Source organism: Eretmochelys imbricata, chromosome 1 (genome assembly GCF_965152235.1).
Source record: "Eretmochelys imbricata isolate rEreImb1 chromosome 1, rEreImb1.hap1, whole genome shotgun sequence".
Taxonomy (NCBI): domain Eukaryota; kingdom Metazoa; phylum Chordata; order Testudines; family Cheloniidae; genus Eretmochelys; species Eretmochelys imbricata.
In genome coordinates this window covers 321,431,466-321,449,538 of record NC_135572.1, presented here as the reverse complement: position 1 = coordinate 321,449,538, position 18,073 = coordinate 321,431,466, and the positions used below count along the sequence as shown (strand labels likewise).

Genomic DNA, 18,073 nt, shown 5'->3' with positions numbered 1-18,073 from the left:
GTGGAAAAGGCACTTGATATTTGAATTTTGCAAATGGTAAGACAGCAGGAAGCTCAAACGAGCAGCTCATAAGCTTTTTTATTCTAAGCAATTGCTTTTTAGGGCAGTGGATAGTGAACATTAATGGAAGGACTGGTATTGTAAAATGGTCAGTACGCATTTAGGTTGTTAGACTTAGGTCCCAACTCCACTTCTAGAACGCTGCTATACTTCTATACTTACGAGGTGTTGATGTCATAACAGGTTTACTAATTGTCAGTGTGGACAGGAAGCCAGTGGTTCTTTAATCAGGTTAGGGAACGGTTTTAAACTGAGAATGCCTATGAAATAACCAGGTGGCAAAAACTACACTCAGTCATGTTGTGTGGCTGATGTGCAGTGCTGGACATTGGACTGGAAGAGGTTAGAATCTATGGGCTTATTTCATTCCAAAATAAACAAAGCCACCGTTTCTTATTAAAATGGGATACATCTATAATATCGGGTTTCATACAATTTCTTGACAGCAAAAATATTTTACCCAGACATCTTTCATCAACAATACAGCTAGTTTGTGTGTGTGGTGGGGGGAGGAGAGGGGTCAAGGAGTAGGAAAATGAGACCACTATTATTAAAAAAACAGTTTATTTTTCACAATATATGTTGAGTACATGCAGATCATATTTACATTTCTCCTTAAGGCAAACAGAAATTGGGTTCTTATTGTCCTGAGTTGCCTAGCACCAGTCGAAATAGCAAATAAAAACCTACGAAACTTTGCCTCCCCCTTTGAATCAGCAGTTGTATCACACAAAGTATACTTTCCTCTACATTCACATTTCTTTTAATAAGCTATTCATACTAATTATCCCTATTGCTCTCCCCAGCAATTTCTTTTATCTTAAGCTCTTTGAGGATATATGATGCAGAGATATTACTTCCTGCTTCTGTTAACTCTATGATCCCTGGTCATTTGACACAAGCTCACATAATATTGCATCATCTACTGTATGTTCTCTGGTTTCAGAGTAGCAGCCGTGTTAGTCTGTATCCCCTCCCAAAAATAAACAATAATAATAATTTGTTAGTCTCTAAGGTGTCACAAGTACTCCTTTTCTTTTTGTATCTTCTCTGGTACATTCAGAATTCTGTATATTTCATTAAGGTCTTCTCTTCCCAACATCTTTTTTTTTTCCTTCTTCTTCCAAGAAAGGGTTAAAAAAATAAGACAGTCCTATATTCACTGATGTTTTAGAAAAATTAAAATTATTTTGCTTATGCCTCATTGTGCCTGTCCAGCTCTACATTTAGAAATCACAGTAAGTTGAGAGGCAAAAATCCATCTTCAAGCCAATGCAGGAGATATTGCATGATCCTAAGTGCTGAGCACTAGAACTGGTCAACATTTTCCAAAACTCAATTAAATTAAAAAAACAAAACAAAACAAAACAAAAAGACAGGAAAAATAGAATTGAAATTTTTCACAAAACATTCATCCTGAGATTTGACCAACTGGAGTGCAGGAAGGAATTTTTAAAATTTCCAAAAGTCTGGTGAAATTTAGAATTTTGAAATGTATTTAAAAAATATGAAGCAACACAAACTATGAAAAAAATGAATTGAAGTATTTGTCCCTTTTTCCTGATTAGCTCTGTCGAACTCCCTTAACTGCCATTACCTTCCATGAGAGTTGAAGGTATTTTGCTCTCAGCACTTTGCTGGATCAGGCCCAGAGTTTCCATATACAGAAGGTCTCAGATATTAGAGTACCTGATCCTGTGCCCATTGAAGTAAATGGCAAAGCACTTATTTACTTTAACCACAGGACCAAACTCAAGGTGAGAGCAAATGGTAGTGGCAAAATGAAACATGACTCCCAACATGTGCATTCCTTCGTGTCTTATGTGCTAAGAGGTTTCCCTTTGGGTTGCATTTATTGCCTCTTTTTATGCAAGTTTTTTTTTTTTTAAAGGCTTATTTATGGATGCATAAAATTGCAGGGTTTTAGCTACCATTTCCTTTCTCCATGTACCTCTTCCGGCTGCTCAGTGTTCGTCACAAATAGCTTCCTGCTAGATACTGGTATTTATAGAGCTTTATATTAAACAATCATTAAAAACTGAGTTGATGAAGCCTTCCAGTTTAAAATGTTTACTGAGTAAAAAAATAAGTCAACTGAGCCATCACTGGGTTCCTTTCCAGTTATTAGGTGCTAAGATCAAATGTCTCTTTCCACAGATGTTCCACTTGGCACCGATGCAAAGCAGCACATTGTAGTGGGAGTAACCCTAATGCAAGTATTCAGTTTTTAAAGAGATGAACTTTAACCATAAAAACATGTACAAAGGTTTGTCACTTTCCATTTCCTGCTCCTGTGAGATTACTATGAACTAAGCAGTTAGGAAAGTGCAAGAGATGAACACAGCTGAAGAACCCATCGTAGCTTCTAACCAATATCCCAGAGTAACTCATCAGGTCGATGTCTCTTGTGGATATTGTACCTTCTGTCAAGGGATTGTTTTTCACAAGCGAATGAGATAAGGAGATTTAAAAATAATTAGTTCTGTACACCTAACACTGCCTATGCAGAATACGAACAAAATATCTAGCTGAGGGTCAGAAGAAGAATAAAAGTATTATCATCCCCATCCCTATTGTCATGAAGTGACACTTTGCATGTAGCTATATTTCTAACTCACATCGGCACACTGATCCCCCCTCCTCCCCCGATTACTATGTACATTTTCAATCACTACATCAAAACCATGAAGGAATTACAGAGCTTATAGAATGTTATAAATCCTCACAGTTTTTCCCCTGGAAATCAGGAACCTCTACTCCACTATATAAAGTGAGAGCAAGTTATTCAGAAGAGGAAGAAAATACGATGTCATTTAAAATCAGGACCACTTGCGGCTCCTCTCAGGCCCCTGCTAAACCTCTTGTGGCCAGGGGGGTCCCTGACCGCCACTGCTGCCGCTTGTGCACACCCCTCACAGTAGGCTTGTTGAGCCTATCCAGCAACATTTTCATTCCCTCACAATCTACAGATCATCTACAAATTGGCTTCTGCAGGAAGGAAAGAACCAAGAGGGAAGCTAGCACACTCCCTTTGATGCTTCTGGGCTCATACTCCCCTCCATTCATGTACAAAGATGGAAACACTTGTCCGTTTAGCCTCAGATTGCTTAAGGTGTTCACTATTACTCTATTACCCTGTGACTCGAACTAGCAATACCTGGTCTAAAAGCACATTCATGAAAACCCTGGTATGTTGAGGAGTACTTTGATTAAATGAAACCACAAATTTGCACAAAAAGATGAGAAAATTTGGGTAGAGGTAAGTTTCCAGACAGTCTTGAAATGCTACTTCCAAAGGTGCTAGCGTCCTGGTTAGAGTAAAAACGCCATTACAGTATTCCTTACCATACAGATATAACAGATTACATCCAGTTTATTTATAAAAAGGTTTGTACAACTGAGTTATCACAAGCATTTATACTCTTCCTGCTTCTTTTGATTTTTGAAGAGACGGTTCATACGGTTACACTGCCGTTTCCTTTGACTCAGTCAGGGGATATGGCTTGAAGTTTATTACCTCTTTATAGGTAATGCCTGAAAAACAACAGTAAGAGAGAGTATTGCTAATATGTTCATAAAAGGAGCCTCAGACAGTAGTGAGGAGCCAATCCCAAAATGGCTGGAACGTTGTCTATTTGGGGATGAGACATGGATGAGGGAAAGAAAACATACAAAGAGCTAGGGTTCAAGTTTTCAAAAGTGGATGCCTAAAATTAGGCACCTAAATAAGCGACCTGAGTGTCAGTGTTGCATCTACAGCTGGCATTATCTTCAGCAGCTGCTGCCATGCAGAGCAATCTGAAAATCAGGCCCTCTCGCTTAGGGGCCTAAATATGGGCACCGAAAGTTAAGTGCCAAAGTTTGTCAATCAGGACCAAAACTGAGGCCCCAAATCTCATCAGAAAGAGATGGTCTCTCAGACTCTCGTAGCAATAGGTAGAGACCTTAGGACTACAGCTGGTTGTCAGTCTCACACTCAAAGCACCAGCTACCAGGAGAACATGCTGTGAAAGGCTCCTAATAAAAGGGTAAACCAAAAAAGAGTTCAGTCAGGAACAGGCAGGCAGGAAGCTGTTAGGGAAAAAGGAACTGAATCCCCACTTTTCTGACTGCCAGACATCTGGGTGAAGGCAGCCTTAGATTTCCAGAACCGGAGCCAGGTATGTATGGGAGCGACTGATGTCTCTGTCTTGTTTCGTTATGAGACATTTGCATACTAAGTATCCAATCCCCCTGTGGAGGGACATCAGTTGCTTCCTTTGCTTGAAGTTTATTTTTAATTCATCATAGTCTGTAAATCTAGTTACCACAACTTCCTAGTTCTGGTGAGCACAGAAATACTGCAAGAACATCATTTCTGATGGCATTTTAGTATTTCTCATCCTGGCCAACACTAGCAAGTAAGGATGTGAGGAAATGAAAGAAAAGCATGAATCTCAGAAACAGCCTGGTTTGCAAGATGGGGTGAGGACTAGAAATTTCCTTTTTATTTTGTTTTTTAATGGAAAGTTAAATTAACTCAACATTTATATTTATTTAAAAGTCAGCAGACTCAAGTTTTGTAGATTCTAGAGGGTAGCCTTGGTCATTTTAGGAAATTTAAGGGAATTTGGTTTTAATTTGAGTGACACCAAACAAAGCAGTTAGAAATGGGGGATTAGAAAGAGGACAGCCAGCAGACCCAGCAGCAGAGGGGAAAGAGTAGGTGGAAAAATCAGCAACATTAAAAACAATTATTCATGTTAAAAATATTTAAAAAGTATATAAGTAACCAATAATCAGCACAATCTCTTCTGTGTATAGAGGCATATCACTGAAATGCATTAATTATGCAACTGCATAACTTGCTTTATATGAAGGTGTAGCCACTCACGGGACACCCAAGCATAATCAGTAGCTCACTAGGTTTAGGAGAAGTATTCTCCAGCTCCATTGGCAGTAAGCAATAATACACAGCATAAGAATTCAGAAATGCCTCCTTTCTGTACATTTCAAGGTATCTTTCAGCAGAAAACCAGGAGATCAAAGTACAACTTATTACTTCCTCTTCCCCTCCATTTTCAACATTTGTTATGCTAAGGTAACAACTGTGACCTGCACTCAGTCATTGGAGCCAACAGCACACTGAATACTATTCTTATGTTCCCTTGCACAGGCTAATACCTGTCATTTGTTGCCAACCTTTGGAAGGCACGTGCAGATGGGAGGGTGTTGATAGCTTTGCAGAGGTTTGTTTTAGGAAAGGCAGATTTGTGACAATCCATCATCACTACTCCCATCCCTGTGATGTATGAATTAGGGAAATGAAAAAAAGAAAACCCAGAACAAAAAGTGAACCCAAATCCTCAATAACTGATTCCAACTCCTTTTTCCCTCAGAGAAGAGGAAATTATCATTTAAATTTATTCTATATATAACTCCTTTGCGGTTTAAAGAGCATGGCCCCTTTAAATCTTTTACCTAAGGGGAGAGGGGGCGCAGTGGGAATAAGGAGGGAAACTCCAGGGTGTGTGGCTCTGGAGCTCCAGAGAAAAGAAGGGCTGCAGCAAGCAGGCCCTCGCAAAGTGAAGCAGCAGAGAACCTGCCTGAAGCCTGGGAAGGACAGTGTGGCTGATCGGGGACACCCCAGGATAGGAGCCAGGAGGAGCACTGTGCCAGGGAGGAATTGCCCAAGAAGGACAGGCCGGCGCTGGACCCAGTATCACTGCTTCCCAGAGCTGCATGGAGCTGTGAGTACTGGAGCTTGTGACGCTGCACTGGGATTAAGGAGGGAGGCTGCTAGCTAGTTAAGTGGGGAGGTGGTCTGTGTAGCTTTGCAGAGAGTGGCAGAACGGGACACCGGAGGGTTTGTTGGGAAAAGTTCACTGGCGCCGAAGACGACCAAAAGCATCCAAGACTCACCAACGGACTGGAACTTTGCTCATGTCTGTCCTTTCAGACTGTGCTACCACTGGGCCTGTGGGGCCTTGGTTTGGGTGCAACCCTGTTTTACGGCTCCCCCTATATTTCCCCTTGTTGTTTTTCTCCTCTCATCCCTCTTCAATAAATATTTCCCTTTCTTATATCCATTGCACTTTTCCTGTGGGTGTGGGTGTTCACTCTGGGGGTTTGGAACAGGTACCCCTGGGGTGAAAGGGATTTTTCCTGCTGCATTCCTGCACGCACCTTCTCTTGGCCAGAGCTGCCTGCAGAGCAGACTCCATCTTGGCCATGAGGGCGCTAAAGTTACATATACATAGCAATAAAACTTTGTAATAGTGTTCTACAAACAGTATACATCTAATTATTTTCCACTTTCAAGACACCACTGGACAGTGAGAATGTTTGATAAAAACCCAGAATGTTCCATAAAGATCAGAAGCCACTTCAGATCTACCAGCTAGCTTTGCTTAACCTCACTGCTAAGTAATTTTTTATTTCCATTCATTGTATAAATAGCTGCACTGTAAAGAAAATCTCTGGTCATCTAAAGGCATTTCCCATATGGGTCAGGGAAGGCTTGTTAGAACCTTAGCTAACCTTGGTGGGACCAAGAAGGGTGAATTGAAAGAGCTCAGGAAGAGAAAATTTGATGGGGAATGGAGAAGGGACGGGAGGGAGAAAAACAGATAAAGCATGGGGGGTTTGGGAGGAGCAGAGGAGGCGGAGTGGAGTGGGCTCCCTGGAGAGATATGGAACTAGCACAGGGGCAACCTTAGGTGGAGGTACAAGGTGAGATGGGAGCACTGACTCATTTTATGTTTCTAGACCCCACTGATGCCTATGTTCTGCCAAGACCAAGGAAAGTCATTTGTAAGGAGATAACAGTGTTTTTACTTCTCAGCTAGCCCTTCTGCTTCGTCCCTTTTAGCCCCACCATAATGGACTTACGCTTCCACTCATCCAGTGGCAAATCCATATTGTCAAATGTGTCATCATATTTCTCTGCCTCCGTTTCCTCTTCAGGATCATGAATTGGTTCAAAATAAGGATGTGCTAAAGCTTCTCCTGCCGTTATTCTCTTCTCCGCATCTAACACCAGCATCTTCTCCAAAAGGTTTACAGCTGTTCAACACAAGCCAAACAGGACATTCAAATATTGCCACTGAATCAAACTTGGATTTTAAAGCTGTTGTGCTTTGTTGTTTTTTAGAATTACAGATGGTTACAAAGATGAGTTATTTCATTTCATATATATCTGATGTTTTAAGAAGAAAATAAAGATACAAAGTGTTTTGCTGCTGTCAAGTCATATCATTATGATATTCAATACAAAAACCACTTCATTATGAACCAGTCCACATGTTCAGTACACTTTCAATCCACTAGTGCCGTCAGACTGCCACGTGTATACCTATAGCACCGATTTTCTCAGCTATGCAAACACAGTGAAATCCATGGTAATCTTTACGTGTATTTCAGTGGGATTTGGATCAGGCCCTATGTGAGCTTACTGAAAAATTCAAAATGTACTGTGCTTACTCAGTATGTTATCTTCAGAACGACCAAATCAAAACCAATGTTCTCTGGAACCCTGAGATACTTCTCACTGAGGACTATTTTCATGACAAATTTCAGTTTTCAACCCCTATCAGTTATTCAGAATAGGGCTTTAAGAATCATTTTTTTAAAAAAGGAAAATTATATTATCTATATTTGATTTCTTGGTATTCACAAAGACCCTGATCCAGCAAAACATTTAAGCATTGGCTGGATCAGGGCCAACAGCATAAACTACTTTTGCTTAACTTTTTAAGTCCTGCTTACCCAAGGACTAGTCTTGAAAAATTTCAATCCTTAAGATGAAAGTTATGAGCAATGGAAAACAAGGGGTTAGAATCCAACCTTAATTACCATAATGCAACCTTATTTATAGCAGCAGCTGCTGGCCTGCTCTAGCACACCACAAATTGTAGAAACCCAAACATATTTTCTTACCTAAAGGATTTGCATACTTCAAGATGGCTGCAAAGTCTTTTTTCTGCACTTTTGGGAGGCTTTTGATATAATTTTTTGCCTTAAAATAAACATGAACATTGGTTAGAACAGTTCTTCCTTTTTATCTGATAAGATTTAGCAATATGCTTGCTAGGTAAATATTCATGAGTTTTGTGAGAGCATGCTATGCATATGGACATCATTAATGGGGTTCTATTTTAAGATCATTCTGGGGCCTTGTTGTCTTTATATACTGATTGAATGACACATTATTTGCAAGTGTTAAGAAAAAGGAGAGAAACAATACCTAAGATTGAGCTTTCGTACTGTTTATTATAGCCTGTATATTATTTAGTTTGGGAAATATATGCATCATTCAACAGAGTTATAATTATTTTTTCCCCACTGTGGGTTGATACAAGTTTCTAGAAAAGTAGATCTTTCTTTTTAAGATATATTCAATGCATATTTAAAATTTACAGGTATTTTAAGGAATGTTAAGGTGCATTTAACAGGGTTAAACTCTCTAGAGAAGTGTGCACATGGGACCAGGGAAGGCAAAGTTAAAAACAGAAGAACAAATGTCAGTCTTCTAAATACATTATATGTATCGTCAGTGCACTCTCAATAAAGGTAGCAGCCAATCATCTAGAGCTGTTGATGTGCCACATATGTAAGAAACTTTAAGTACGTAGGTATACGTATTTCCAAGTGACCATTAATTTTTAAACACTTTAGTTTTGGATGACCACCTTCAGAGAGAACTCAATTTTCATACATGCTGAGCACCTGCAGCTCTCAGTGACCTCAGCTGAAACTGTAGATGCTCAAGTCTTCTAAAAAAAACAAAAACCCGGCTCCGGGATCTCAGGTTGGGTAGCTGTAATTAATAAACACTTCTGAAAATGTCGGCCATTACCTTATTGCAACGTACTTGATTCAAACCTATTTGATGATTGTGTTTGACTAAATGAACTAAACCAATAAGGTTTCAAAAAAATTCTTGAATATTTTTATGATGAGATTCAGAGAACAGCTTTCCATTAAGTTTTCTTGCATGTGAAACGAGAACAAGCAGAATATTAGCAGAATACCAAGCAGTATACTCACATCTTGACTCTGTAGTTTCTGAACAAAATCTTGAGTTGGGGTGCCTGTTATCTTCATTATTTCTGTGAGCTGGTCCAGATCTGAATACCAGATGTCAGGAATCAAATTTTTGTACAGTGACAAAATTAAAAGCCCTACAAAAATTATGCAATTTCCTTGCCAATGGAGATCATAGCGGAACACACAACATAAAGGTGAAATGAGAAACTTTACATTTGTGCAGCTCAAGGTTCTGTTTTTCTTTTGCTAAAGTTGAAGACACTGAAACACCTAAAGTCAAGTATATTCCAACTTTATGGACCAGATAACGTCCTCCCCCTTCGGTAGTTTATACTTGTGAAATTTGCAATGGATCATGTGATTGGAGCTGGGGTTTAGCCACCTATGGGGTATAAGTAGTTTCCTTCTCCAACAGCAGTTGCCCAATTACTCAGGCTAACACGCCTAGTCCTCCCAGCCAGAGCCCCATTAGCCCAGGTGTTTTGGAGTAAAACCCTGTAGGCCTTCATGGCCACCATAGCAGCCTGGAAAGCAAAGCTCGCCACCATACTTCGCCCTACAGGGCAATCCCCTACTTGCCCTGTTTCCACCATCCCACCATGCCATGGGGAGGAGAGGTTGGACTTCCGGGAGGTGTATACTCCAGAAATAAACCTGCAGCTAGCAAGTCCCTCAGTTGTCTCGGTTTACCTTGCTACTGGAAATGGTCTTGTTGGCTAAAAGTGTGTGCAAGTTAATGTGCAACTACTCGTTCACTTTAAACAAATTCTCATGCAGCCTTCAACAGTCTAACAAGTCCGGCGGTTATGGGAGAATGGGGAAAGTGACAGGTGATGGACATTGCTGGGACTCATAGTTGTGAACCTGCATGTAGGCAGGTCAAGACTTTGATCACTCTGTGTTGACCTGAGGTGATGCTGTAGTCCAGCAGCATTTTGATCGACTTGTCTGCTCTATTCAGGGACGGCACAGGGGACCTCAATACAAGGAGGGGGGCTCAAGAAGGTACTCTAATAATTGCTCATCTTGAACAGCCCTGACCAGCTTATCACAGCTGGAGGGTGGCCCATCATGTGTCGAAATTCAAGTAAGCCTTGAAAAGTTCATTTTCGTCTCAGTGTTGTGACATGGAATGTCCGTACATTCCTTCACTGTCCAAACCAAACTGATCATCCTGTCAGGCAGACTGCTCTGGTTGCTCAACAGCCTGGAAGATACGTATTGACATTGCAGCACTGAGCAAGATGCAACTTGCTGATGAGGGTCGGTTGATTGAGGAGAATGCTGGGTATACTTTCTCCTGGAAGGGATGCCCACAAAATAAGCCATACAATGCAGGAATAAGCTTTGCAATCAAAAAGAATCTTGTCTCTCATTTGGAGAGCATACCCATAGATAAAAGATTGCCCAAAGAGGCAGATGTAATGCTTCACTGATTAGTGCTTATGCACCAACAATGACTAACTCTGATGAGGGTAAGGAGGAATTTTATTTCAAACTAAATTACCTGATCCGATTGGCTCCCTCTGAAGAAAAGTTGATTGTTTTAGGCAACTTTAATGCTTGTGTTGGCCTTGATGACTCTATGTGGCATGGTGTACTTGGCAAACATGGCATCAACAAGATGAACAGCAATGGCCTACTTCTGCTAAGGACAGATGCTGAGCACCATCGAAATATTAAAAACAGTATCTTCTGACTCCCCAACAAATATAAAACAACCTGGATGCACCTTTGCTCAAGTCATTGGCATTTGATTGACTAGGTGTTGGTCTGACAATGGGACCTACAAGATGTGCGCATAACTTGGGTATTACACAGAGCTAATTGTTGTACTGACCACTATCTTGTTCCATCAAAGCTTTCCCTCACTATTTGGCCAAAAATGTGTAAAAAACCATCAGTCAAGCTTGTAAATATTGCTTGGCTGAATGATCTGTCAATTGCCAAACAATTTTCAACACAGCTAACTACTCTTTTAGAAACTCTTCCAATGATCAGTGATGACGTAACTGCCAAATGGGTATGCTTGCATGACACAATTGATAACACTGTCGTGAATTGTGTTGGGCATACGAAATGCCATCATGCAGACTGGTTTGATGAAAATGATCATAAAATATTGAATCTCCTTGATGTTAGGTGACAAGTCCATGCTGTGCTCTTAGCTGAAATAGACCAGATATAGGGCAGCCTGCAGTACACTCCAATCCAAACTCTGCCAAATGCAAAATATGTGGTTTGACCATAAAGCAGAGGAATCACACACCCTTACTAATAAACATGACTCCAAAGGTTTCTATGAGGCAGTCAAAGCTGTGTATGGCTAACCGATCTGTCTTGACACCACTACCAAGTGCTGATGGTGAATCTCTCATCACAGATCGAACTGCCATCCACTAATGGTGGCATGAACATTTCAGTGGACTACTTATTTGTTCATCTACTGTTTCTGATGAGTCACTAAATAATGTCATTCCAGCTTAGGTTTTCAAACACAGAGGAAATCTTCTCATCGGCAAGCTCTTTGAATTTTTCTTACATGTCTGGCTTCAAGAAATTATACCACAACAACTGGAAGATGCCAACATTGTCACTATTTATAAGTGTAAAGGCTCAAACAGTGACTGTGATAACTACTGAGGTATCTCTTTGCTCTCTGTGGCCAGCAAGATTCTTGCACGGACCGTCTTGAACCACTCCTGACCCAAATCATTGACAACATGCTAGCTGAATCACAATGCAGCTTTCATGCTCAGTGGAGCACTGCTGACATGATCTTCATCATGAGACTACTACAGGAAAAATGTCACAAACAGCACCAAACTTTATACATCTTACTGCTTTGCTGCAACAGCTTGTAACTTTGGCCTCACCATCAGCTGAACGAAAATCGAGATTATATACTTGCCAGCTCCTCAACAACTTTACCAAGACCCATCAATAAGGTTGGAAAGTTTTATGCTGCAAACTGTCAAACAGTTTACATATCTTGGCAGCATATTGAACAACGGAGCTATAGTCAATCATGAAGTGGATGTGCGAATTAAGAAAGCCAGCACTACATATGATCGCCTCTATCACCAAATCTGAAAGCAACATGGAATCTGTCTGCAGACAAAAATCAAAGTCTATAATGCTGTTGTCCTCATGACATTGCTCTATGCGTGCGAAACATGGACCTGTTATTGACGACACATTAAAAACCTTGCCAATTGCCATTTGCATCACCTATGATGATTGCTGCACATGAAATGGCAGGACTGGGTTTCCAACATGGAAGTCCTGGTGCAAGCTGGTTCAGTTGGCATCAAGGCTCATGTGATCCACACCCAATTGAGATGGCCATTTGAATTACATGGCCAGCCTGAGACCCATCTATCAAAACAAATCTTATATTCTGAATTATGTTTTGGCAATTGTAAGCATTGAGGGCAGACGAAACTCTTCAAAGACACTGAAAAAAAACTGTTCAAAATGAACATTTCTTACTCGTCTTTTGAGCAACTGGCGATTGAGCATATTGTCTGGTGCCACATCGTAACGGTGGGTGGCCACGACTTTGAAAAGAATCATGGGAGCAGCTGGAAACACAGTGCCAGGCATAGAAACAATGTGCAGCTCAATCAACACAATTAAGCAAATGGTTCTGTGGCCAGCGTGGTAAATGTTGTTCTTCCTGAATTGGTCTATAGAGTCACACAAAGACCCATTAGTACAAACTATGATTGTTGACATCATCCTCGAAACTGAGGTAACCAGCTAATTATCATCATAGGTAGCTTCCTGACTACAGCTGGTTGAAATTTTTTGAAAATTTGAAATTTTGACAAATATTCCATGAAATGTTTTTGTAGCATTTTTAAAGTCTTTCCCCCCCTTGCTCCATTCCAAACCCTGAGATTTCCTGAGACAACCTGGGTGGGATAAGGCGAGTAGTCCCTGATCTTATGTCTCCTAAGGAAGTATAGCTTAGTCAGTACCGGCATTATCTTTTCCAGGGATTCCAGCAGATTTCCAGGGGCTGATGCCATAGAAAGCAGCTCTTGTCAGGCGTTGCACCTCTTTGCCTATTGTTATTGCAGAGCTCCAAATACATGAAGATCACACATTCAAATGCCTGTAGAGTCAGAGGGAGATGACGGATGAAGCTAAAAAGCTTTTACAAATGATGTTAAAAAAATTATTTGGTATCAAATTTGCAACAGAATTTATTTATGGAACTAAAACAAAAGAACTAAAAATTATATTTCTTGCTTTGCTGAAAAGGACTGGAATAAGATTGTGTTCTCCTTGCAACAGCTAACATAGGTTCACAGATTTTAAGGTCAGAGGGGACCATTATGATTAACTAGTCTGACTTCCTGCATAACATCGACTGTAGAACTTCACCCAATACATTCTGAAATATTCATCTCCTAAGATTATTAAAATACTGGTTTTCCCCCTCCTGAATTTCTGGTGCAGCTTGAAATTGTGACTCACTTGTTTCCTTGTGCATGCATAAACATTACATAAGTATCCTCAAGGCCAGCACAGCTTCAGAAATAATACTGGGTTAGTTAACTGCTGCCCTTAGGCCAGCAGGAAAAGATATTTTTGTATTTTGTTGTTAACAAAGGACACATACTTGAATCTAATTAATTTAAAAAATTGTGGTAAAAATAGTTTAAGGTACTGTAGCAGCCCTAGTCCCGTTGTCTCATTTTTGTGGTTTTGCAATGCCCATTCTTCTATTTTGAAGTGTTTTTCTCACATAATAAGGGAAGAATAGGACACAAACAAGCAAAACAGAAACATACTAAAGCCCCAAAATCTTATGCTTGACTTTAAGCATGTGTGGTAACTGCTGGCAGAACCAGGGCCTTAATGAATACATATTCAAGGGAAAGAGTGAAGCTGGTTATACACAAGCCCCCTCAAATAAACAAAACAAACAGAAAAAATTAGACAATTTCCCCCTCTAATTCCTGGTGAGCGATATTAATTTTCAGAGTTACTTGTAACAATAGTACATCAAAAATGTCTAGACTGAAGTGGGATTTTTAATTTTTTTTAAGTTGATTTAAGTTTTAAGTTCTCAGCAATGAATGATACAACTCTATTTCAAATATGGAGAACCTTCCTTACCAGATCCTAACAATTCTGGATAAAATCTTGAGAAGTGTGTGCACCCAACTCGAGGTACATATCTAAACTGTGCTCTGTATGTACCTGTAAGGTTGGGTGTTCACACAGCACCAGGTTTGTGTGTGCACACTCCTGAACTGGGGTGCCTGCTATTGAAGATTTTGCCTTTTTTGTGCATAGAACCTTCCACCTGAGGATCTGAGAGTGCTTTGTAACATTAATGATTCAATGCTCGTATTTCTCTAGTGAAGTAGCTCGGTAATATTAGTTCTAATTTACAGATGGGTAAACTAAGGCACAAACATCCAGTAATTTGCCCAAGGTTTAAAGGCAGGTGAAAGTTGGTGAGGGAGAGAATTAACTGACCATTGTTTTAAATCTATATCCATTATGAAACCAACTTATTGTGACACACAAATACCGACACACTTTTCATATCTTACTGCCAGGAATTCATCATGAAAGGATACGATCATTTCCTTTGAACAGTGGCCTCCCTGTTATCATTTCTGCCATAATACAGCCCACTGACCAGATGTCAACTGAAATAAAAAAAAATCAGTAACATTAAATTGCCGAATTATATTTCTGAATCCCCTCGCAAATGTATGGTTAAAATACAGTTTCAGTTTATTATACTTTTTTAAAGAAGCATATTAACATAGTTGATCCTTTATACAGAAAATAAATGTCTACCAAAAGCAAATTGCAATAAGGTAACTGGTGTTCGTGACCAGGATACAGGGAGAGGGTAGCTTGTCAATATTAAGCTGATGCATATAGGAAGTAATTCTTCCGGTCATTTAGGAAGGGACTACAGCTACCTTCATGCTTCTTTAGTACCCCTTCTTTGCTGAATGGTTTGCCCTTCCAGTTGGAGTTAGGGTACAGTCTGCAACATCCTGCAGGATTACAGCATATAGAAAGAGTAGAGCTCGCTACCATCTACGTCCAAACCTAGACTGACCTTTTTCTCTGTCTACACTGGAGTTTAATTTCTGAAGACTGACAATAACAAAGGATTACCCAAATTTTTTAACTGCAGGGAACTTGCTCTTAATTACTTTACTGTTTTACATTTTCACTAGGGCTGTCAAGCGATTAAAAAAATTAATCGCGATTAATCACGCTGATAAACAATAAGAGAATACCGTTTATTTAAATATTTTTGGATGTTTCCTACATTTTCAAATATATTGATTTCAATTACAACACAGAATACAAAGTGTACAGTGCTCACTTTATATTTATTTTTGATTACAAATATTTGCACTGTGAAAAACAAAAGAAATAGTATTTTTCAATTCACCTAATACAAGTACTGTAGTGCAATCTCTTTATCATGAAAATTGAACTTACAAATGTAGAATTATGTACAAAAAACCCTGCATTCAAAAATAAAACAATGTAAAACTTTAGAGCCTACAAGTCCAATCAGTCCTACTTCTTGTTCAGCCAATCACTCAGACAAACAAGTTTGTTTACCTTTGCAGAAGATAATGCTGCCTGCTTCTTGTTTCCAATGTCACCTGAAAGTGAGAACAGGCATTCACATAATACTGTTGTAGCCGACATCACAAGATATTTACATGCCAGATGCGCTAAAGATTCATATGTCCCTTGATGCTTCAACCACCATTCCAGAGGACATGCATCCATGCTGATGAGGAGTTCTGCTCGATAACGAGCCAAAGCAGTGCGGACCGACGCATGTTCATTTTCATCATCTGAGTCAGATGCCACCAGAAGAAGATAGACTTTCTTTTTGGTGGTTCAGGTGCTGTATTTCCACATCAGAATATTGCTCTTTTAAGACTTCTGAAAGCATGCTCCATACCTCATCCCGGTCAGATTTTGGAAGGCACTTCAGATTCTTAAATCTTGGGTCGAATGCTATAGCTATTTTTAGAAATTTCACATTGGTATCTTGATTACATTTTGTCAAAGTTGCAGTGAAAGTGTTCTTAAAACTAACAATATGTGCTGGGTCATCATCAGAGCCTGCTATAACATGAAATATATGGCCGAATGTGGGTAAAACAGAGCAGGAGACATACAATTCTCCCCTAAGGAGTTCAGTCACAAATTTAATTAATGCATTATTTTTTTAACAAGCGTCATCAGCATGGAAGCACGTCCTCTGGAACGATGGCCGAAGCATGAAGAGGCACATGAATCTTTAGCACATCTGGCACATAAATATCTTGTGATGCCAGCTACAAGAGTACCATGCAAACGCTGTTCTCACTTTCAGATGACATTATAATTAAGAAGTGGGCAGCATTATCTCCCGTAAATGTAAATAAACTTGTTTCTCTTCACGATTGGCTGAACAGGAAGTAGGACTGAGTGGACTTGTAGGCTCTAAAGTTTTACATTGTTTTGTTTTTGAGTGCAGTTATGTAACAAAACCCCCTACATTTGTAAGTTGCACTTTCATGACAAAGAGATTGCACTATAGTACTTGTATGAGGTGAGTTGAAAAATACTATTTCTTTTATCATTTTTAGAGTGCAAATATTTGTAATAAAAATAATATCAAGTGAGCACTGTACACTTTGTATTCTGTGTTGTAACTGAAATCAATATATTTGAAAATATAGAAAAACATCCAAAAATATTTAATAAATTTCAATTGGTATTCTATTGTTTAACAGTGCGATTAATTGTGATTATTTTTTTAATCGTGATTAATTTTTGAGTTAATCATGTGAGTTAACTGGGATTAATCAACACCCCTAATTTTCACATATTCTCACCACCATTTTTCATTTCCCCCGAGGAACAAAGATATGGTTATATATTACTTAATTCAGTGCATATGTGGGAGCTACTAAGACTGTTCAGAGGAGAGGATGTTGATCCTAGCACCCACACATACACATTACCTGTTTGAGTATAATGCATCCAATTAAGTATGACCTCCGGGGCTCTGTACCATCTAGTAACCACATAGCCTGTCATTTCACTGTCTGTATGCCTTGCCAGCCCAAAATCCAGAATCTATATTAGAAGAATAACATGAATGCAGAGACATTCCAACTGGAGACAATAGGAAAAAGTGAACATTTCACATTGATGTTTTATTGCTGCATTGTAAAATTTAGACAGAAATAGTATACAAGTTATGTTTCAGAATGCTTCTCTCCCATTTATGATACTTTAACAAAAATGGAGATGCTGAACTTTGTAACCATACTGAAGGAAACAGTAAATTCTTTAATTAATTTTATTAAAATATTGGTCAAATATTTAATTCTACTAACAAAACACCCTGTCCAAGGAATCGCTATCAAATCTTTCCAGGGTTATAAGGAAGCTATCCATCTTAGGTACTTATGTGGCCCCATTCTTGTCACAGCTGAGTGCCACACAATCTTTAATGTATTCATCCTAATAGCACCCCTATAAGGTAGGGAAGTACTATTATCTCCATTTTACAGATAGAGAACAGAGGCAGAGAGAAACTTGTCCAAGGTCACAGATGAAGTCTGAGGCAAGCCAGGGCAGGGAATTGAACCTAAGTCTCCTGAGACTCAGGCTACTGCTTTAACCAACCTTCCTCTCTCTTCCTCTTCTGAAGGGCCTTTTAAGGAGTTCAAGGCCCACAGGTGATCCATTCAGAATTACAAAGTTATATATGATTAAACTTACTTATTCATTAAACTATTATTGCAGTCTCTTGGATATTTATCTATACAGCTAGCCATTTCCAGTGGCAGCCACTTGAAAATACAAGTATAAGCCTGGATCAGCTTCTACAAAATGGTCCAAATTAGAGGATTAGCAGTAGAGACCAGCTAAAGCAGGAGGCCAACGGTGAAAATTAATTCTTGAAATAACAGGCTCATACTCA

At 39.4% G+C, this 18,073-nt stretch overlaps 1 protein-coding gene across 2 annotated transcripts in view; it reads right to left on the bottom strand.

Annotated features, from left to right (window-relative positions):
- Window positions 1-657: 657 nt before the first annotated feature.
- The window catches only part of LOC144275420 (mitogen-activated protein kinase 12-like), a 73,702-nt gene continuing 56,286 nt past the window's right edge, over window positions 658-18,073 (bottom strand). For both annotated transcript variants that reach the window (XM_077834604.1, XM_077834613.1), the window contains exons 7-12: window positions 17,106-17,220; window positions 14,688-14,759; window positions 9,088-9,167; window positions 7,978-8,056; window positions 6,931-7,104; window positions 658-3,594 (exon numbers count right to left, since the gene is read on the bottom strand). In XM_077834604.1, coding sequence (XP_077690730.1) covers window positions 3,524-3,594; window positions 6,931-7,104; window positions 7,978-8,056; window positions 9,088-9,167; window positions 14,688-14,759; window positions 17,106-17,220 — 591 coding nt within the window. In that variant the 3' untranslated portion in view covers window positions 658-3,523. The remainder of the gene's footprint in view (window positions 3,595-6,930; window positions 7,105-7,977; window positions 8,057-9,087; window positions 9,168-14,687; window positions 14,760-17,105; window positions 17,221-18,073) is intronic.